Genomic DNA, 22,570 nt, shown 5'->3' with positions numbered 1-22,570 from the left:
TGGCACAAATCTCAGCTCATAATTGTCTGAAAATAGATACACTTTTAAATTTGACTTTCCCCCTTTGGAAGGCAAACAAAGACAGATGTTTTCACTTGTGTAAATCCAAACTTTTTGGAACCCTGGAGACTTGTTTTAAGTGACCCCTTAGTCCTGATTGGTTGTTCCCAGCTGTCTGTCAACTAAGAGCTTTATAAAACAGAGAGGGAAGTTCTACAGGCCAAACGACCATCGTTCGCCTGTAGGCCTATACAGCACATATTTGTCGTTCTAATCTTCATCATTATATTCCTCTCGACATGCATCAGGTCCTAGGCTGGAGGCTGCTGTGGCTGCTGTGTGCCACAGCAGCGTGTGTGTCTGGGATAAGGCGAGAGTACTTCATCCGAATAGAGGAGGTAATCTGGAACTACGCGCCGTCTGAGATGAACCTCATACAGAACCGCACACTGCCACAGGATGAGTATGTGGTGCACACACACACACACACACACACACACACACACACGGTCATGTCACTTTAGGGCATCACCTTGAATGAACGCAGACTACCTACATACTGTTTAGACTGTATGTGACCGTCAATCATTTATGCCATAGCAAAATAACAAAGTAGTGTTTGCTCTTATTCAACAATGGCTGCACAGTCAGTTGAATGTCTATACTTTTAATTATACCATATTTATGAAAATGTAATGTAAATATGTTCTACATACTGTCAAGGAATACGGTCTACTGTGTCTATTTATATTCATCCTACTTATTTAGAAAAGCACAATGTTGTCAACAGATATTCAGTTGTGTGCCGTTAATTTATTGAGAATCTTTGTTTAAATATGTTTTGTTTAAATATAAAAAATAATTATACAGTCTGTTACATTCCCTTAATATGTCTAGGGGTATTAATGAGAGGATGCAACACGGCTGGCACGTGAATTGTTATTTATTCAACGTTATGGTGATAAGGTATATAATAATAAACAATAATGGTTACAACTCCAATACAAAACAAAAGACAGGCTATATGGGGCAACTAAAAGAAACCATCAAAACTATCTATCCCTATTCTAAAGTATCACATGACCCTCTTACCTAACTCTAAGTTCAAACTACCTAAACTGTCTACGCTAACTACGGCCTAACAAATATTTACAAAAAGTACCTCCCATACGCCATATATATATTATATATCTCTATATATATATCACTCATTCTTGAGATGAGGGACAAAAGTGGAAAAAACATGTCCCACACATAAGAGCCTTATTATTGTTAAAAATAAATTAATTTAATAACAATAAAAGCACTTGCAAAGTTACATGTAATACAGTTGTGCATTATTATGCCATTCATTTCATTATAATTGTTTTCATATGCCATCTGAATTAGTTAAAAGCAGGCACTGTACCCAAAAACGCCTGTATTTAGCCTGTCCCCAGCAAGTGGTCATAATTTCAAACTGCTAAAAAAGTGTCTAATACTGTCACAATCACATAAATATACATACTAAATTAAAGTAGATTGTCAACAACATAGCAAACAATATACACAATAATTTTAATTTATTTTTTCCATTAGTTATCTCATATCAAATGTGTGTCCCACGTCTCCCGTCAACTCCGTCAGGTTTTTTAAAAGTCTTAAATTAATCAGAAAATATTGTCGACAGATTTAGCCTGAAGACTCCTTTTCCAAGTCCCGTTTGTATTTGTTGCAACAGTGGAGCACCTGGTCTGACAAGCATTCAATTGTTTGATATTTTAAACAAACAATGTTGATATCAGGGTGGTCACAGCTTTTACATGTCAACTCCGTCAGGACATTATTATGATCTTTGTTAAGAATTCCAAAATAATGTTTATTATTTTAGTTTAGGGTTAGGTTTAGCTAACAAATGAAGCAAAAACAAAATGGCTACATTGTACTACAGAGGGTTAAGATGAAAACAAATGACATTTTGTCAACTCCGTCAGACGTCAACTCCGTCAGGTTTTGTGTCTGACGGAGTTGACATGTATCTGACGGAGTTGACAAAAGTGTTCCTAAAACAATAAAGTTATAGTTTTTGAATAATGGGACGTATTCTAATTTGGCACACAGTTAGAGCATGCCTTAAGGAACATTTTTGGCTATAGGGCCATCACAGATTTGTCTCGTGGTGACCATGGCAGCCATTTTCCAAAATTGCCGCCACCTGATGTTATTTTACAATAACTCAAGTTCTACACCACCTAGGATCTTGATTCTGGTGACTAAGACTACATTTTCAAGGATGAGGGATACAGTGGTACAATTTAGATTTTCCCTGTGACCATGGCAGCCATTTTTCAAAATGGCCGCCACCTGCTGTTATTTTACAATAACTCAAGTTCTACACCATCTAGGATCTTGATTCTGGTGACTAATCATACATTTTCAAGGATGTGGGATACATTGGTACTATTTAGATTTGTCCTGTGACCATGGCAGCCATTGTTTTTCAAAATGGCCGCCACCTGCTGTTATTTTACAATAACTCAAGTTTTAGACCACCTAGGATGTTGATTCTGGCGACTAATAATACATTTTTAAAAGATGAGGAATACAGTGGTACTATTTAGATTTGTCCTGTGACCATGGAGGCCATTGTTTTTCAAAATGACCACCAACCTGCTGTTATTTTACCAATAACTCAAGTTTTAGACCACCAAGGATCTTGATTCTGGTGACTAATCATTACATTTTCAAGGATGAACTTTCTCTGGGAGGGGTCAGGACTTATTTCAGCTGCAGGTTGAGTTGCTACTGACAGGACATTAAAAGGAGGTGGGCTTTCTGGCCTTTGACTTGTCCCTTTCAGGTACACAAGACGCACAGTTTGACTTCACTGGCCACTGCAGTGTGGCGTTGTATCTTGGTGGCCTCCTGCCAGTGTTTCTCCATCCTTCTCATGAGCTCTGTGTTCTGGGGCTCTGTTATAGTCAACTTACATTGTCTTGGCTGGAGATTGCTTTCCTGCAGGGTCCAGCCCAGTCTTGTGCAGATGGCTGCTGGCCCACCTGGAGGCCCCAACCTCACTTGTTCGGTTGGTGTGATTAGGTGGGGTGGTCTTCCCCAATCAGGATGAAGGGTTTGACCCTTTCAAACGGCAGTCTGGCCAAGTGTCTGTATTTAGTTGTGAGGCTAGATACAGGATTGCTCACCCAGCCCCAGGTGACTTGAGGTGAAGGCTCCTTTGATTTGGTAACATTGCTTTGGTTGACATGCTGGGGACACAGAACGACACTGATGCCTTCAGTGTCTGCACATCCTGCCTGATAGTCCTGAAGGCAGATCTTCTGTCTTCAGTCTTTCGCTCACTGTTCACTGCTCACTGTTCACCTCAAGCAGGTCTTCAAGGTGTTTGCCTTTGCACAGGCTATATGGCTAGGACTCGTGCTTCAACCACTCAGAGAACTCCAACATGGTGTTGGTTGCTCCTGGGCCGCAGAGCATTGTGCGGCAGAATTCAGCTCTCATCTCTGGTGGCAGCTTTTTGAGGAGTCGTGCAACATTTGAGCCGCATCAAAGTTCTGTGTCTCCCTCTGGGCCTAGGGTAGACACTTGCTATTTTCCGTAACACTAATTGGTGGGGCTGTCCAAACTTGTTGTTTAGGTGTCAATCGGGTCTCTGTTGGTGAAGTCGGATCTAGGTGGTCTAGAAGATGAGTTAGTCAGGGGATTATTAATACAATCTGGTAATAAATTCCTTATCAAGAATTTTCTTCACCAATGTGTTTGGAAGGGTGTCTACTAACATATCCGCTGAAAGTTGGGGTACCATCAACAACCTATATAAGGCAAAATGTTCATTATGCTTTAAGTAGCATGTGACATGTCAAACTAGGGAGTTTGCATGATTCTGAATGCATTCCAAGCATTAGCTATGCACGAAGAACACTCCTTGGGCTGAAAACGGCCATAGCCGTCATCACAAAATGAGGTCAGCACATTTGGGCCAGTGGATATATGGCCGAATTTAGCCGAAGGGGTTTGACCCCTAGTTTGGCCATAGACTCCCTAGTTTGGCCATAGCCACTTGGTATGGTACCCAACTTTCAGCAGCTGTCAAAAATGCCCCTAGGGTGGTTCAATAGAAACCAATGTGGGATATGTTAGTAGACACCTTTACAAACACATTGGTGAAAAAAGTCTTGGTAAGAAATGTAATCACAGATTTGACATTATTCTGATAATATTCCCTGACTAAATTGGTAAAATAATAGCAGGTCCACCATTTTTGAAAATGGCTGCAATTGTCACAGGATAAATCTAAATAGTACAACTGTATTCCTCCTCCTTGAAAATGTAGCATTAGTCACCAGAATCAAGATCCTAGGTGGTGTAGAACTTGAGTTATTGGGAAATAACAAAAAGTTGGCGGCCATTTTTAAAAATGTCTACCATGGTCACAGGACAAATCTAAATAGTACCAATGTATCCCACATCCTTGAAAATGTATGATTAGTCACCAGCATCAAGATCCTAGGTGGTGTAGAACTTGAGTTATTGTAAAATAACAGCAGGTGGCGGCCATTTTGAAAATGGCTGCCATGGTCACAGGGCCAATATAAATAGTACCACTGTATTCCTCATCCTTGAAAATGTGGGATTAGTCACCAGAATCAAGATCCTAGGTGGTCTAGAACCTAAATCAGTTAAACTTGTCAACTCCGTCAGATGTTCGTCAACTCCGTCAGACGTTCGTCCCGTGATGTTTTTGTTAATTTCCAAAGAAATAGAAAATTCGATGTTAAATATTTTGTGCATATGTATTGAAACACCAACTGAAATGATACGTAATGATGATTTCTTTTTTTTTTACATGGTTTTCATGTTATAATATTGAAAATAGAGGTTGAAATGACGGATTTGAGAAATTGGATATTTCATAATAGTGTGATATTGGAAAAAAACAATATTAAAATAATTGTATTACTTAACTTGATTACTGAAAGCCAGTATAAGATAACTGAGGACTTTATATTATTGTTGAAATTATCAAATTCAATTAAAAAATATTTTAGTGTGTCTGACGGAGTTGACATGAATCAGGTATTAAGTGCATAAATGTCCCATTTTAGAAAGAAATGTTATGCGAAAAACCTGTTCCTTCTCAATATTGGTAGTTGAGACCTGTGTCTACAAATACATCCATTTGATTTGAATGTATCTTAAAAAAAAAAAAAATCCAGTTTGAAAAAAGTTTTGTCCCTTATCTCAAGAATGGGTGATATATAATTATAATCAGTTGTAACTTTAACACAGAATCACAGAATCACAGATTACGGCTCAGGGGGCTCCACACAGGTATAGCCCCTGGCCTATGCTTGTACACAGTTTTTCAACCTTGAGCGTTATCTAGCTCCACTGGACAGAGTGCTCTCAGTATGGGGTGACTGAGAGACAATGCCAACGATCGCACGTCACAGCTGCAGGCCAGGCTGGCCCTCTGAGCGTGGATTGGCTCCTGGTGACAGGCAGAAAGGTGGTTGGTGGTTCTCCGCCTCCACACACCACAGCAGACCAGACCTGTGGCTGAAAGTGTCGATCAGCACTCTGTATAATGTAACCTATTCATAATCGCTGTACCCTATATAATATATATATATATATATATACATAACCACTTTATCATAATACTATATATATATACATAAACACAATAATATATATACACAATAATATATATATATATATATATATATATATATATATATATATACATAACCACGTTATCATATACCATATATATATATATATATATATATATATATATATATATAAACACAATCCCCGATTATGTAACACAGTCGTTTTATAATACAAAAGATACAAAACAAATGGTTTGTTTTCAACAATATCTAACAACATATTCATACAATATCTAACATTAACAACATGGCAGGGATGGGCAGCATTTGTTTCCAGAGGGCCATACTGACTTTGACAAAGTGAGTGAAGGGAATACACACAAACGTCTGGTGACAGGTGGGCGACCTCGCCCGGCTTTTCAAGGCAACCGTACAGGCGGGATATCCAATGAAAAGATTACTTACATAAAACACTTCAATGCCGTATCAACTATTAAACAAGCCTATACATTTATGCTGTATCTTATCTTATCTGAGTTTATTAACACACCACCAATGTTAATTATAGGCTATAGTACATTCCTGGAGAATTACAAGTCAGCATTGCATTAAATATTCCACAGCTTTACCTGCAAAATGCATTCAACAAAACATTCAACAATATATACGTCTGTTTATTGACACTTAATGCTGTTAGACAGGACATCAACCAATTACTGTACATCAGAGGTTCCCAAACCAAAAGAGAAATGAGATGTTTGCGCGGGACTCAAACTAGTGAAAATAGCCGATCTACCAGTTCACAATGTGTCGTGAAGCGGCGTGTTGTTTTTGCTATTTTCACTACGTCTTAAACATTTTTATTATTTAATTTATGGAATTTCTTAGATTGATTTATTTATTTTCTCTCTCTCTCTCTCTCTCTCTCTCTCTCTCCCCCCTCCACCTGCAGAGAGGCCTCGGTCTTCCTAGCCCGTGGTCCCCAGCGTATTGGCTCCCGGTACAAGAAGGCTGTGTACAAGCAGTACACAGACTCCTCCTTCAGGACGGAGGTGGTAAAGCCAGAGTGGCTGGGCTACCTGGGACCGCTGCTGTCCGTGGAGGAGGGAGACACCCTGGTGGTCCACATGAAGAACATAGCGTCGCACTCCTACAGCATGCACCCCCATGGACTCAACTACAGCAAGAGTAATGAAGGTAGGTGAAGAACACAGCATCCACCCCCATGGACTCAACTACAGCAAGAGTAATGAAGGTAGGTGAAGAACACAGCATCCACCCCCATGGACTCAACTACAGCAAGAGTAATGAAGGTAGGTGAAGAACACAGCATCCACCCCCATGGACTCAACTACAGCAAGAGTAATGAAGGTAGGTGAAGAACACAGCATCCACCCCCATGGACTCAACTACAGCAAGAGTAATGAAGGTAGGTGAAGAACACAGCATCCACCCCCATGGACTCAACTACAGCAAGAGTAATGAAGGAATATAGGGATATATTATGACGACGTATATTAATTTGATATCGCTATTGTCGAGCAGAAACTTCTTATCCCCATATTCTAACTTTTGCTGTGTTTTCTTTGTAAATTAATGCCATACAGCGTCCCACAAAAGCATCAAAAGTAGCAGATCGAGGGGGCACGGTGGCACAGTTGGTAGTGCTGTCGCCTCACAGCTAGAAGGTCCTGGGTTCGATTCCCGCTCGGGACGCTGTGGGTGCTGGCGGCGTGTTTCCTACTCCGCGTCATCAGTGCCCATACCCGAAGGCGGGGTTGGCAAAAGGGCCTTTCTGTGTGGAGTTTGCATGTTCTCCCCGTGTCCCCTAGGGTAGGTACCCTCACAAAAAACATGCAGTAATCCTGGTCTCTAAACTGCCTCCCCCTGGCCAGCCGGGCGCCTGATGTAGGGGAAAGGAACTGGTTGGAATAACGTGTTCCTTCCACGTGCTACGTCCAACCAGGGAAAACTCCCCCCTGTCAGGTGTAAAGGAGCAACTTGGACACTCAGGCATGAAGAAAGCATGAGTTCGAGTCCGTTGCTCTCCCCTTGTCCCCCATATATGGGGGACTAGGTTGGTGGAGGGTGTGTAGAGCCCAGGATCACATGATTAGATGATTGACACAGGGGTGAAAAATGCGTTACAAAATCGTGGGATAAAGAATATATTAGAGAAAAGTAGCAGATCCACAAGTTTGTAGATCTGCTACAGTTGTTCAGTTTTTTATTTATTTATTTATTTATTCGAATCTTGAGGTTTTGGACATGTGAGTTTTCCATCCGACAGAGACGATCGTTGCTGTCAGGCAGAAACCCTGTATCTGTTCAACTTTGTATACAGTTTTGTTAATGCCATACTTCAAAATGTAGTGAAAATAGCCGATATACCGTACAAGCTCACAACTCGTCGGGATGTGACACATTGTGAGATCTGCTATTTTCACTATTTTGAAATGTTTTTTTGATTTTTTTTAATCAATATGGAACCGTTTTGGACATACAAGATTTCCACCCGACAGCAACATTATATATCCTACTGTACATGCACGCACGCACGCACGCACACACACACGCACGCACGCACACAGAGCCTGCCAAGTTTCTTTGTGTTAACCCTATGTGTGTATGTGCGTGCCTTCCTTCCCAGGAGCCCAGTATCCAGATGAGACGGGTCCAGAGCAGAAGCATGACGACGCCGTGGCCCCCAGCGGCATGGTGACATACGAGTGGACCCTGGCCGAGTCCCACAGCTCCACAGCGGAGGACGGCAACTGTCTGACCAAGTTCTACCACTCCCATGTGAACGGCCCGAAAGATATCGCCTCAGGACTCATAGGACCACTCATCACCTGTAAGAAAGGTAAAGAAATCACCTCAGGACTCATAGGACCACTCATCACCTGTAAGAAAGGTAAAGATATCGCCTCAGGACTCATAGGACCACTCATCACCTGTAAGAAAGGTAAAGATATCACCTCATGACTCATAGGACCACTCACCTGTAAGAAAGGTAAAGCCTGCTCTAGTCTGTACCAGTCCAGACCGCACCAAGGCGACTAGACACAACTCTTGTCTAGTTGTCCAGTTTCAAGGCCAGTCCACACCAATGCAACTCCTTGCAAACTACCATTGGGGGTAATGGTTGCAAGTAGTTGCATGTTGCAAGGGGTTGCATTGGTGTGGACTGGCCTTTAAAGTAATTGCATTGCCAGTGTTGCAAAATTACTGAATAAGCCGTGAATCAAGTGTGAATACTATAGAATAACATGATTCAGACATGCAGTGTAATATCAATATTATTCATGATCCAATAATGAACGATAATACACTTAGCCCTTGATTCAGAACACACACACACACACACACACACACACACACACAGTCATGAACTGGCTCACATCATGACAAAAAGGGAGACGACACACAGGAGTAAACTTAACATTATTTTATTTATAACTAAATAAGGCTTAAAATGTGCAACATGTATGAGGTGTGAATGGTCAGTGACATCAGTAGTGTAAAGTGTGTATGGCTGTGTGAACATGGATGTGCAAGTGCAGAAATCAACCGAACTGAAACTACTTCAAACAAGCATAACCAGGCAAACAAGCAGTGTGACCTGTGCAAGGGAGAGAGAGAGAGAATGGCCTCAGCCAGCCTGCTTTTATACCCAAGGGGATAATTGGGACCAGGTGTGTCAATCCCCAAGACACACCTCAGCAGGCTGGCACTCTCCTCCTACACAGGGACAGAGAACAACAATTAGTATCCAACCAAACCAACCCCACGGCCACAGGATGGGTCATCACACCCCCCCCCCCCCCATAAGAGAGGAGACCAAACAGGTACTCTGTAATATTAACTTAGCGTTAGTTACATATGACCCATACCAATACCTGACCCATCCCACCAAACACCACCTCACCCCCCCCTGCAACCTTGGTACCTGTAGTATAGGAGCATATTTAAGGGGAGAGTGAGAGACAGCAAGGTGAGTGAGACTGATGCAGGCACAAACATAGGGGACTTCAGACAGACTAGAATGCATGTAATAGGGCCTCAGCCACTACATTTCTAGGGCCTTTTTCTTGTTGCCCAACTCTCAGAGATGGTTTACCAATTTGTACTGAACGAGCGTTGCATGTTTTAATGAAAACAAACCAAACATCCCTTTTCAACCGGGGCCAAAAGTAATTTTGCCGGATGTGCTTGTACACGTTCCTACATCCCATATGCCCAGCTACCTCATCATATGAGGCCTTCAACACATGTCCCTGAACTTAGCTGGCACCACAATCTGCAAAATGGGTTTCTCCAGCCCATTCTCGCCCTGTACACCCCACTTACGGACAAGAACTTCATTTTTCACAAAATAGCCCTTTGTAGCAAGTTCCATGTCTTCCGCAGGAGACACAGATTCAAACAGAGGCTTCAAAGAGGGATCCGACCTTTGTTCTTGAACTAAGTCAGTCCTGGAAATGGCACAGGTCTTGAAAAGGTTTTGGCATCAGCTTTTACCTGTTGTCACCAGGTGATTGAGCCTCAGCCCACACTTTATCACCTGCAAGGTCATTGCCAAGGATTATCTCAACCCCCTCCACAGGCAACTCATGACGCACTCCTACCACCACCTCCCCAGAAACAAAACCACAGACTAACCTCAGTCTATGTAAGGGGACGGGGCTGATTTTCATCCCCATACCTCGCATTAACATGAAATCACCCGTGTCTGAAACTGAGGAGAATGGAATTACGGCTTGACGGATGTATGTTCGTAGTGCACCTGTATATCTCAAAGATCTTCACTGCAACTGCCTTTCCACCAGGCAGAGACACATAACCATCTGAAATAAATGCTGAATAAACAGCTTAATTTAAAGGAATGACAGGGGCAGCCAAGGCAACAGGTTTTATTTGTGCACCACCTGACCACTTTTCTTTAGTTTTAATAGCAGGGCAATGCTTTTTCCAATGCCCTTTATTGTGGCAATAATAACAAGTGTCAAGGTCATCCTGTTTCCATGAACCAGGCTCAACCTGAGCACAATCTGAAGCTCTCTGAGCCACAACAGGTTTTTCAGTAGGCCTACACCCTGGACCACTGGTCTGGTGCATACCCCAGTCCTCTCCAAATGATTTATGAGTTAAACAATACTCATCAGCCAACACGGCTGCTTCCTGAGGTGTTTTAACTTTCTCCGTTATATACGTAGCAATATTAACGGCACACAGTTTTTTAATTGTTCCAGAGTAACCAACTCACGAAGCCCATTAAAGGTTTTAACTTCTGATGCTACGCACCATCTGTTAAACTGGACTAACATATCTCTCCCAAATTCCACATATGTTTGATTTTCCTCTTTCCTCCAATCCCTAAAACGTTGTCTCTAGGCTTCGGCTACTAACTCGTATGCCCGTAACACTGCTCCTTTAACAACCTCATATATTTTTCTATCCATCACCGATAAAGAAGCATAGGCCTCCTGGGCCTTACCTGTGAGGACACATTGAAGCAGTAGAGTACGCTCAGCATCAGACCAATCCCTGGCTTCTGCCACACGTTCAAACAGGGAAAAGTGGGGGAAATCATTTTCTGAAAACTTGGGAAGTAATTTCAGGTTAGCGCCAACATTAAACTGATTGGCTTCAAGAACACTCAATTTAAACTTGTCTTGCTCCAGTTCCAACTTTTTCAATTCAGTTATTTGCTTCATCTCTTCAATCTTTCTCATGTTCAAGTTTAATTTGAAGCAATTCCTTTTGTTGCTCAAAGGTTAATTGCCATGAAGAAAAATAAAAAAAATGACCAGACCTCAATTCAGTTGGGTTCTCATCCTCCGATGGGACCGCCTCCTCTGATAATACATCCTTTGCCACCAAACCGTCGATCAGAACTATCTTTACCATAACCTTTGACTGTTTGGCACAAACAACAATGTTGTAGTGTTCTGCTAGTTTTAACAGCTGCTCTTTTTTGCATCTATCCAGCAGCTCCATAGATGGAGCCTGAACAAATTCTTCCACTACAGAACTATTTTTTTATTTTTTAAACAAAAAAAGCTGTGCAAAGGCTTTAACCAAAAGTAGCAAAAGACCCCAGAGCCCAACTCCCCTACCTAAACTGCCTACCAAAAACTAACTGACTGTCTCAACCCTAGACTTCAGTGGCCCTCCCGAGTCCCCCCCCTCCAACAAGGGCCGCTCAGTGGTACCAATGCATTCCAGCTTTTGTGGAACACAGTCTAACCCAGAAACAATAAACAGTGAGTCCCATAGGGAGACTCACTGTTAAAAAGCTATCCGGGAGTTGGAACCCCAAGGACTAAAGCACTTTAAAAACTCAAAAACCTGCACAGAGAGAACACAAAAAACCAAAAAGTTCCTAATGCTCTCTCCCTCCCCCCAAACAAAATACCAATTCGTCCCCCAAACACTTTGTTCCACTTAAGAACAAACAAACAAAGCCTAAGTTTATCAAAACACTTGATAGAAAAACTCCACTAGGAGGTAACCAAACCAAATCTACCAATAAACTAGACTAGAGTGGCGAGCCCCCAGCTTGTCATGAACTGGCTCACATCATGACAAAAAGGGAGACGACACACAGGAGTAAACTTAACATTATTTTATTTATAACTAAATAAGGCTTAAAATGTGCAACATGTATGAGGTGTGAATGGTCAGTGACATCAGTAGTGTAAAGTGTGTATGGCTGTGTGAACATGGACTGTATGTGCAAGTGCAGAAATCAATCGAACTGAAACTACTTCAAACAAGCATAACCAAACAGGCAGTGTGACCTGTGCAAGAGAGAGAGAATGGCCTCAGCCAGCCTGCTTTTATACCCAAGGGGATAATTGGGACCAGGTGTGTCAATCCCCAAGACACACCTCAGCAGGCTGGCACTCTCCTCCTACACAGGGACAGAGAACAACAATTAGTATCCAACCAAACCAACCCCACAGGATGGGTCATTACAACACACACACACACACACACACACACACACACACACACACACACACACACACACACACACACACACAGTGTTGGATCCTTCTTAACCTCACAGCAAAACATACTGTCACTGGTTAAAGGGATCGTTTCGTTTCCTTATTATTATCTTTCTTATGTTTTCTGAGCTCAATTGCACCCAAAAAACCTGAAGTTTTAACATCAGTAGATTTTCTGTGGTCTGGGGTTTTCTTGCCTGTGGACTGTGAGGTAAGAGTCCACAAATCCCATATATGACATAACAATTTGCCAGCCGATTTTGCCTATTTTCATTGCACCTCAAAAGGCTTCAGAACACACAGAGAAAACCCCAGACCACAGAAAATCCAATGAATGTTCAAAGTTCAGGTTGTGTGGGTCTAAGTGAGGTCATAAAACCTAATGGAAAAACGTAAAATTAATGAAAACTAACGAGTGCCTACTTGAGCGCGCAAGTACTGTCGACTGTCAACTAGCTGTCAATGGTGATGTAATTACTATCAACTAGTTGTCAATGGTGACGTAATTACTGTCAACTAATTAATGTAATTACTGTCCCGGTCTCTATTCACACACTGAATGCTGCTGTGGGTAGATCGAGGATATAACCTTATGATGAGCACCTTTACTTTTTACTGTATTATCTCGTGCCTATGTCTATGCACACGCACTTTTATGACCTATCGCATAGCACTTTAAACGCCTGCACTTTAATGGTTGTGTGCACCTTTGTACTCTGGTATCCGCTATGTGAACTGTTTGTTGTTTGTACTGTTTCATTCATTGTTTAATGTACTGTCTATGCTGCAACCCAATTTGCCCTTCGGGCACACTAAATAAACTTGAACCTTGAACCTTGAACTAGCTGTCAATGGTGACGTAATTACTTGCCATCGAGATCTGCCAGTAAAACCTCTCCATGACTCTATCATAGGTTTTCTGTACGCCTCTGTAAAACATTGGAATTAAATATTAAAGTCGGGTTATAACTGGCTTTCGATGGTGACGTAATAAAGGTAGGTTTCAGATTACATACTTTATACATAGAGGCATTACCTTTAATCCACCCGACACTGAAACATATCTTTATTACGTCACCATCGAGAGCCAGTTATACCCCGGCATTGGTATACATATCTTCATTACGTCACTCTCAAACTCGATACCACGGCATACATCGAAGCGCCGGATAAACCACATTACTTACGCGCTCTGCTTGTGCAAGTATTTAATGTCAATGATATAGAGTAGGCTACAAGAATGCAAGTTGACTGCTCCTCTCCTGTGCAGGAACTCTGGACGTTTATGGAGACAGATCAGGAGATTACCTGTATGCTCTGTTGTTCATGGTGTCCGACGAGAATATGAGTTGGTACCTCGATGACAACATTAAGGACTTCATCACCAACCCCACCCCCGTCCCAAACCTGAAGGCAGACGAGGAATTTCAGGAGAGCAATAAAATGCACGGTGAGTCCATGAACCACCCAGGAAACCCAGCTAATTTCTACTGCTGCAGTCAAAGGGGATTCCTCCCCCCCCTCCCAATATTACATGTTATATTATCATAAAAATGGTAGTGTTTTGCCATTTATTTGGGGACCCACTTGCAAAACCCTCACAGCCCCAAAGTGGTCCCCAGCGCACACATTAAGAATCACTGTATTAGATTACATTCAGCACCACCTTTGGGCAGGTCCAGGTAATTTCACCAATGTGACGCCAAGGATTCAAACCCCGGGCTGTCACTTGGCCTGGGGAGATATTAGGCTTGATGCATGAGCTGGCAGGGCTACTCTGACAGACGCGCGCGCACACACACACACACACACACACACACACACACACACAAAATCTGTAGCCTAACTCAGAGAGTGAACAATTTCAATTTGTTGGTTCTCTGAGTAAAATTATCTGTTGTTCTATGTAGTCCTGGATCCATTAAGCTTGTGTCTGTTTTGCAGGTGTAAATGGGTTTCTGTATGGTAACCTTCCTGGACTGAGCATGTGCCAGGGAAACAAGATCCACTGGCACCTGATTGGCATGGGCAACGAGGTAACGGATGACGACGTGAAAGGATGTTATATCATTATGTAACGTAAAGTCCTCAGTGTTCATGTACCATGAGAGTGTGACCACATGGACCAGTTGAAATATCTGATCCACACGCTCACAACACATGTAGTTCGGGACCCAGAAACTGTATAAGGGAACCACTGCTTTAGACAAAGACTTAACGGTATAATGTTTCTAATGTGATCGACAGGTGGACATACACTCGATCCACTTCCACGGTCAGATCCTGACCAACATGAACCATCACACGGACACGGTCAGCCTCTTCCCCGCCTCCACCAGCACCGTAGAGATGGTAGCTGACAACCCTGGTCACTGGCTGTTGACCTGCACTGTGAACGACCACCTAAAGGGTATGCAATGTGCACTGTGAACGACCGGGTCAGGCCAGGGACCCCTAGGGGGGTCCTCAGGCTCAGAGATACTGCAGGGAGGGGGACCAGATCTTTGTGTGATATAGGGACGTTGTTGTTTTATTGACGTGTTGTTGTGAGCTTGTAGATCTGCTATTTTCGGTGAAGAGGTTATGCACAGCAGGGAAAAAGAGCAGACCAATTACTGAGCCAAACAATACGTTTACAATGTATTGAGGGTTTTAAGTTGTTAAATGTCTAAAAATACACATGAATATTAATCTAATGTAGTGTTATAGATGCGTGTTCTCGTCTGCAAGACTGCAACCATACGTTTATGCACTTTCAACCTGGCATCGCTATTTTGGGCATCATGTGTCGTTATTGTTGAACCCACCCTTTCTGTACAGTACTACAAGCATTATACTGTACATACGGGGGCATCCGTTTATCACACTAATCAATGGAATGGATTATAATAAAAATAATCGATTATTGATAATAACATTTTTGAATTGGTGTGGTCCTCTACAGCTGGCATGCAGGCCATATTTGAGATCAAGAAGTGTTTCCCTAACGTCCATAAGGCCCGCCCAAACGGTGAGACTAGACAGTACTTCATTGCTGCTGAGGAAGCTGTCTGGGACTACGCCCCTACTCTGCCTACGGATGGGTATGCAGCGCATGCACTCACACACACACACGCCTTAAACCTTTTTTTTGTAAGATCATTTTGGGGATTTTTTTAATCGATAGTTGATAGTGGAGATGGACAGGAAACCTGGGAGAGAGTGACATAACAGGGGAGTTACACGTAGCAAAGGGATTCAAACCCACAACGCCCTGTCAGGCAGCATTAGAGCCCATATGTGGTATGCACCTAGACCGCTAGGCCAGCGGTAATCTACCATAATAACAGACTGATAGACACAAACAGACACTAAACACAAGAACAAACATATGGCCATCAAATACGAACATACAGTATAGTATACAGAGACATGCATAGTTTCTGTATCTGTACATACAACAAGGGAGGAGAGCAGCATAGTCATTATAGAAGGACAGTACAGTACTGAATGATGTTGGATTTAGAGAGGAGCACCAAATTATTGTGAATGTGTGTGTGTGTGTGTGTGTGTGTGTGTGTGTGTGTGTGTGTGTGTGTGTGTGTGTGTGTGTGTGTGTGTGTGTGTGTGTGTGTGTGTGTGTGTGTGTGTGCGTACGTGCGTGCGTGTGTGTAGTGAAGCAGCTAAATTCGTAACCAAAGGTCGTGACCGCATAGGAAGTCGCTATAAGAAAGTTCGCTACGTGGAATACCTCGACAACACCTTCACCACGAAGATGCTCCGCAGCCCAGAGGAACTACACCTTGGAATTCTGGGTAATGTAGGCCTCATTTAGATCCTCCATTTTGTTAGGCAATTGTATCCACCATGTACACAGCAATGGTTCTCAATGTGGATTCCTGGGACTCTCGTGGTTCCTAGGGGAGTCTAAAGAGACCCTTACATGTCTGTAACTCTGACAGTACATTTGTATTTGTACTGTCATAGTTGACGGGAGACCTTGAAATGTAAAAGTGGACGTCCTGCATGTGTGTGTCTGTGTATGCGTGAGTGTGTGCGTGAATGCGTGCGTGTGTATGTGTGTGTATGTGTGTGTGTGTGCACGCATGCACGTGTGTGTGTGTGTGTGTGTGTGTGTGTGTGTTCGTATGGTGGTCGACAGTGCTTGTGTGCATCTGTAACACTTAAGACTCGTCTACCTCCACTGAACCATTGCCCTGTTTCTCTGTCTCTTTACCAATATCTGTCTGTCTTTCTATCTGTGTGTGTGTGTGTGTGTGTGTGTGTGTGTGTGTGTGTGTGTGTGTGTGTGTGTGTGTGTGTGTGTGTGTGTGTGTGTGTGTGTGCGTGCCTGTGTTGGTGTGTGTAGGTCCAGTGATCCGTGCTGAAGAGCAGGACACCATCAGGGTGGTGTTTATGAACAAGGCCAGCCAGAGCTACAGCATGCAGCCACACGGTGTACAATACAGCATAGAGCAGGATGGAACCCTGTATCACAATGAACTAGAGGGTTAGCGCGCGCACACACACACACACACACACACACACACACACACACACATATACACGTACGCACACGCGCATGCACACACACTTATTTTACACTATTTTCTTTCTCTCTCTCTCTCTCTCTCTCTCTCTCTCTCTCTCCCCCCCCCTCCACAGAGTCCCACACCGATAAGAAACTGCGTGAGCTGAGGAGAGAACCAAGTGAGTTGAAAAATATTGATTGTTAATCATAAAAGATATGGGTGTTGCATATTAAATAATCTATTTAGAGCAAACACTAATGAGTTCTAGAGAGAAGCTGAGCTAATTAAGGGCATCAACTAACTAACACACAATGCTATGAAAGATGCAAGCCACGTTTTCACTCAATTCATGAAAAGAGTGAGCTTGTGTGCACTGTGCACCTCTATAATCTCTAATGTGTACACACATTTTGGAAACAGTTGGAGTTGGCGAGACAAAGCAATGAAATAAAGCTTTATAATGTCCTAATGACCATTCTCACTCCATATCAAATTGCCCACTTCTAATATCTTGTCACAAGGTTTTGTTTTCTGCTTGTGGTCGGCACCAGCCCAAAAAACAAAAAACAACCACATTAGAGCTACAAGACTCATAAACAGGCCTGCAGACTGTCTACAGAACAAGGTTGAGCTAGAAGGCGATGAAGAATATATTAGAGCATGAAACCCTACCAGCACTAACGTAATGAATTGAATCACATCTCCTGTGTGCACAATGGACAGTGAATATGTTGACCAGATACTACTGAATATATTAAAGCAGCCAGATGCATGCAATATAAAGTATACATAATATACAGCGAATGATAACAGATGCTACTGTAGTTACAACACAGATAGTACTGTAGATATGACAGCAATCGTAACATAAACTAATAATACAACAAATGCACCAAACCTGGTGCACACCTATAAAACATGACAAGTGGTAAATGAAATAATATAGTTTACTTCACTCACAGCAGAAAGTGTTGGTGTTGAACTTCTCAGGACAATACCCATTAGGGCCCTTGCTGTTTCTCTTGTAGGCCAGCTGTCGACACAATTAGTTCATTGTGGGTGAACAGGCTACAGTATAACATTGAAATGCAATTTGCAGCATTGTCTGGTTTTTCCAATGTAATTACATCATAGTTCATTATGCATTAAGAACTCAAAATGACTTTAGTTAATGAAAAGCATTTTCATCATCATCATACTATAATTCAGACAATGTCTGTCTGTCTGTCTGTCTGTCTGTCTGTCTGTAACACTGCCGTATCTCCTCACCGCCTGCACCAGGTCTTGACAAAGCGCTTTTTCCAATTTAACAAATTATAAATTAATATAAATTATTAGTGAATTAAAAATAGGTCAACACTTGACCTATGATTACTTTATTCTGGAACACAGCAGTGTAGGGAACAGACACCAGACTGATACCGTACTGTGCAATGTACTATTGTGTACAGTACATAATCATGGTTTTATAAATTATCTCTATGGTCTTCATCGGCACATGAAATGTACAGTACAGTCCATATTCTTACTGTTCTTCTAAAACAGTTTTCACAAATACATGGTCAACAAAAGCGATTAAAAAGTAACTCCCCCACCCCCTCTTTCTAGGACTGGTGACTCCTCCTCCGGCTTCTCTGGTCCGACCTGGCACCAAGCACACCTATGAGTGGGTGGTGCCAGTGGGTGCTGGGCCAGTGGAAGGGGAGGCAGACTGCCTGAGCTATCTCTACTACTCTGCAGTCGACGCTGTCAAGGACACCAACTCTGGCCTGGTGGGACCTCTGCTGGTCTGTAGACCCAAAGCTCTAAAGAAAGGAGTGCAGGTGAGAGCCGAGACTCTTGGGTAGAATAATTAATTATCAGCTGAATCCAGTTTAGAAACAAACTAGGCACGAGGACAAGGGGGTTCCACCGCACCTCAAGCCTACTTTAGGCTGGTCCGGTGCATCTCAGGAACAGGACTGGTACAGTATAAGGTAAAAAGGAAGGCACTGGAGCAGACAGTTATATCCTTCATTTGTGACCCGATTTGAATGAGAGCCTGCCATCGTGCAAATCCAAGAGAAAACCTTTATTTTTTTATTTTTTTATGAGTTAATAGCACAGGCAGACTCTTCCCATGCTAGAGCATGTCTGAAATAAGTGTCAGAGCTGATATGTAAATATGAAATAAATATGTATCTAGGTGTAATGTTAGAGACCACAGAAGTGAACCTTTCAAGCCTGTTTTCTCAACTCGCTGTTTTCTGTAAGACATTACTCTATAAGCCATATCTCCAAAATTGGTGGGTCAAACTGAACAACCAATATGTCGATTTGAAGCTATGATTCCCTGCTTTCACATGACATGACAAAAAAAAAAAAAAAAAACAATGGCAGTCCCTCAGTCAAATTTGGTCACATTTGTCAGGGTGCATGTAAAACAGAGAGAGGTTTCGATGTAACTATAACATCTTCGTCAGGTCAACGCATGAGGGTATCAATGTAAAGGTCTGTGGCTCTGTGCATGCTTGTTAATCTCTCTCTCTCTCTCTCTCCCTCCCTCTCCCTCACTTTTGTCTCTCTCTCTCCCCACTCCCTCTCTTTCCTTCCTTCAACAGAAGAACTACAATAAGGAGTTCAATCTCCTAGCCACAGTGTTTGATGAGAACCTTAGCTGGTATCTGGACGAAAACATCAAGAACTACGCCACGGCTCCTGCTACCGTTGACAAGGAGAATGATGACTTTAAAAAGAGTAATGAGATGCATGGTGAGGAGGGGACGCACGCACCCACGGTCTCACGCATGTGCATGGCCACACGCACATAATACGCTTCTATCGCCCTGATCAGTCAATACTACAATAATTCTAATACCAAAATGTCTGCCTCCTCACCTCCTCCATCCACTGTCCTAACTGCTGTGTTACTGTAAAATTGGTGACCTGCCGAAATATGTGACCATCTTGTGGACTTACCATGACATCAATGTCCAAACCTAAATCACAGCTGTTTGTGAATTAACAGACTGGACTACTGGTATTTAGGCCACATATTGCCATATCTCAATTCACCTTACAGTATGTGAAGTACACAAGATGGTCACATTATTGACCAATTTCACCGTAATACCAGCCACGCTGAAGTAAGAGGCATTTATTGGAATTTGGCTTGGGATTGGAACCCAGGTCTACAGCACAAGAGATCTTATTTTTTACGGCTCTTGACTTACACAACATAATGACTTCTTGTCAAGTGGAAATATTGCACTTATACACTTCAGACAGTCCTGCTATCAACCAGTAGGTGTTCTTATGCACCAGGGTCTATAGTGAAACCACCTCCATGCAGTGATGCAGATGTGCTAGTTATATTGTATTAACATAACCTACCATACACATTGTTTAAATTATGATTATGTTTTATTTATTAAAACAACCTCTCGATTGTACATTTTGTGATATACTGTGGTATGGACTGAGGTACTCTATAGGGGGCCCTAATGAGTAAAGGTGTGTTGCATTGATGATGTCATGATGAAGAACAAAAAGGAAGTAAGTTGTGAACACGTTATGAACTTAGAGTATAATAGAGACGGCACCCGGAGGAAACCCTGAGGCGAAATGGACATAGTGGCCGAATTTGGTATTGCAGTGCTGGGCCAGAGCTGGTCCGTTGACTATCATTGCGCGCGTTCATGATGACACGTGAACGCTGTTTCATACGTGAACGCGTGCAATGATAGTCAGTGGCCAGCGCATGTGTTTGGCCCAATCCATCCCAGAATGTCTGTTCCTACCCGGAAGGAGGAGTGAAATCGCCTCATGCGCTTTTGAGCAAATTAATGCAAGTGGATGGGAGGAGAAATCCGGTGCCGTCTCTATTAATATATACTCTAAGGTTATGAAGCTACCTTGTTTGAGTGTGCATTATTCTTTAGGAATTGGTGTGTTAACACATTTTAACACACCAACTGTCATTGGTGTTGATCTACAGCAATTAATAAATGTTACGCTCCCCGCCATTGCCGTTGATGTACGGCAATTGGTCTTTTATAGTGCTTTTAATTGATCAAGTAGTCGTAATGCTACTAATTAGCATCGGGTTGCTAGCTGGTGTTGTCAATAACACTTGGTCGCTGTTTCTTTCAATCACCTGTATCTCCTATTCCTTGTCCCAGATGGCATTTTTGGTCAAAACAAGGTTTATTCCACGGCCCAGAGATGTGATCCTCCTCCATTATGTTTTAGCAGTCCGGAGGGTAGACAGGGAGTGATCAAGCATCGTCGATAACATCCAGTTATTAATACATGCTGACGGGCTAAGTGTTAACCTCTGTCATTCAGCAATAGTCATATTACTACAGTAGAACCTTCGGCGTATGAGTGATTCCCTTATATAATTATATTATATTATTTTTTATTATGTATTGTTGGGTGTCTGTCTGTATTTTGCATTTATCGGACTGATCTGATTTGGATCAAACAGCATGACTTTGGGGTAGGTTCTGGAACTGCACTATTGATTATTGTTGATTGATTATTATTAGAGTATTATTACAATGATGTAATGCCGATTAAGATTATTAAAATGGTCAAGGGCACAGTGCAAGGTCAAAGTTGAGCCCTAACCCTAAAAGCGCTCTCTCTCTCAGCCATCAATGGCTTTGTGTACAGGAACCTTCCAGGGCTGACTATGTGCAAGGGGGACACGGTAACGTGGCACCTATCGGGACTGGGCTCGGAGGCCGATATCCACAGTCTCTATTTCCATGGAAACCGGTTCCTCTACCGCCAGACCAGACGTGACACCATCAGTGTGTTCCCACACATATCCCACACTGTCACAATGGAGCCTGACAGCATGGGTGGGTACATAGCGCATGCATTGCACGTGCACAGCAGTGACGGCACGCACACACGTTTGTATTTCTATGCTTAGAAAGGACATGGGACATCAGCAGCATTTTAGGACAGTGATTTTATGAATGCCTTCTTTTTTTTTGCAATTTTTAACCCTAACCCAAAAGTAGTTTATCTTCAAGATTACGACGTGTCACATTGTGAGTTTGTAGAGATATAAATCATAACTCGAAGTCTCGAACCCCAACCCTTAAACCTAATCACTAAAATGTCTAATTCTAATCCTAACCCCAACCTGAATCTTTTCGTGATTGTAAGTGTAACTACAATGCACGCACACATCTGGTGGTAAAGTAAAGCCCTGCGTTTGTGTGTGCTGGTAAGCTCACAACATGTCACAGCGCAGCTGTGCGTTGTCGGCTATTTTACAGCATAATACAGGATTATCGTTAAATATTACAAAAAATTACGTTTTAAAATGGCATTCATGAAATTGCCTTACTAAAATGTTGATATCCTCTGAATCCTCACAACTCACAAGTATACAGAGTAATATATGACCATTCTATATGTACTCCAGGTCAGTTTG

General features: G+C 42.4%; 1 protein-coding gene across 1 annotated transcript in view; it reads left to right on the top strand.

Moving 5' to 3' along the window:
- Positions 1–299: 299 nt before the first annotated feature.
- LOC310878820 (ceruloplasmin-like) overlaps positions 300–22,570 on the top strand; it is a gene marked incomplete at its 5' end in the record, with an annotated part of 31,651 nt that continues 9,380 nt past the window's right edge. Inside the window, 15 exons of the mRNA XM_083793234.1 lie at positions 300–463; positions 6,565–6,796; positions 6,828–6,867; positions 8,263–8,475; positions 13,899–14,078; positions 14,573–14,664; positions 14,876–15,038; positions 15,573–15,711; positions 16,283–16,422; positions 16,977–17,117; positions 17,273–17,317; positions 18,748–18,962; positions 19,740–19,890; positions 21,774–21,986; positions 22,562–22,570. The exon at positions 22,562–22,570 is cut by the window's right edge and continues 199 nt beyond it. Coding sequence (XP_083649360.1) covers positions 300–463; positions 6,565–6,796; positions 6,828–6,867; positions 8,263–8,475; positions 13,899–14,078; positions 14,573–14,664; positions 14,876–15,038; positions 15,573–15,711; positions 16,283–16,422; positions 16,977–17,117; positions 17,273–17,317; positions 18,748–18,962; positions 19,740–19,890; positions 21,774–21,986; positions 22,562–22,570 — 2,137 coding nt within the window. The remainder of the gene's footprint in view (positions 464–6,564; positions 6,797–6,827; positions 6,868–8,262; positions 8,476–13,898; positions 14,079–14,572; positions 14,665–14,875; positions 15,039–15,572; positions 15,712–16,282; positions 16,423–16,976; positions 17,118–17,272; positions 17,318–18,747; positions 18,963–19,739; positions 19,891–21,773; positions 21,987–22,561) is intronic.

The sequence above is a fragment of the Protomyctophum parallelum genome (genome assembly GCF_964188405.1).
Source record: "Protomyctophum parallelum genome assembly, chromosome: 21".
NCBI classification, from domain to species: Eukaryota; Metazoa; Chordata; class Actinopteri; order Myctophiformes; family Myctophidae; genus Protomyctophum; species Protomyctophum parallelum.
Note: the sequence above shows the minus strand (reverse complement) of the source record. Positions and strands in the feature narration are given on the sequence as shown.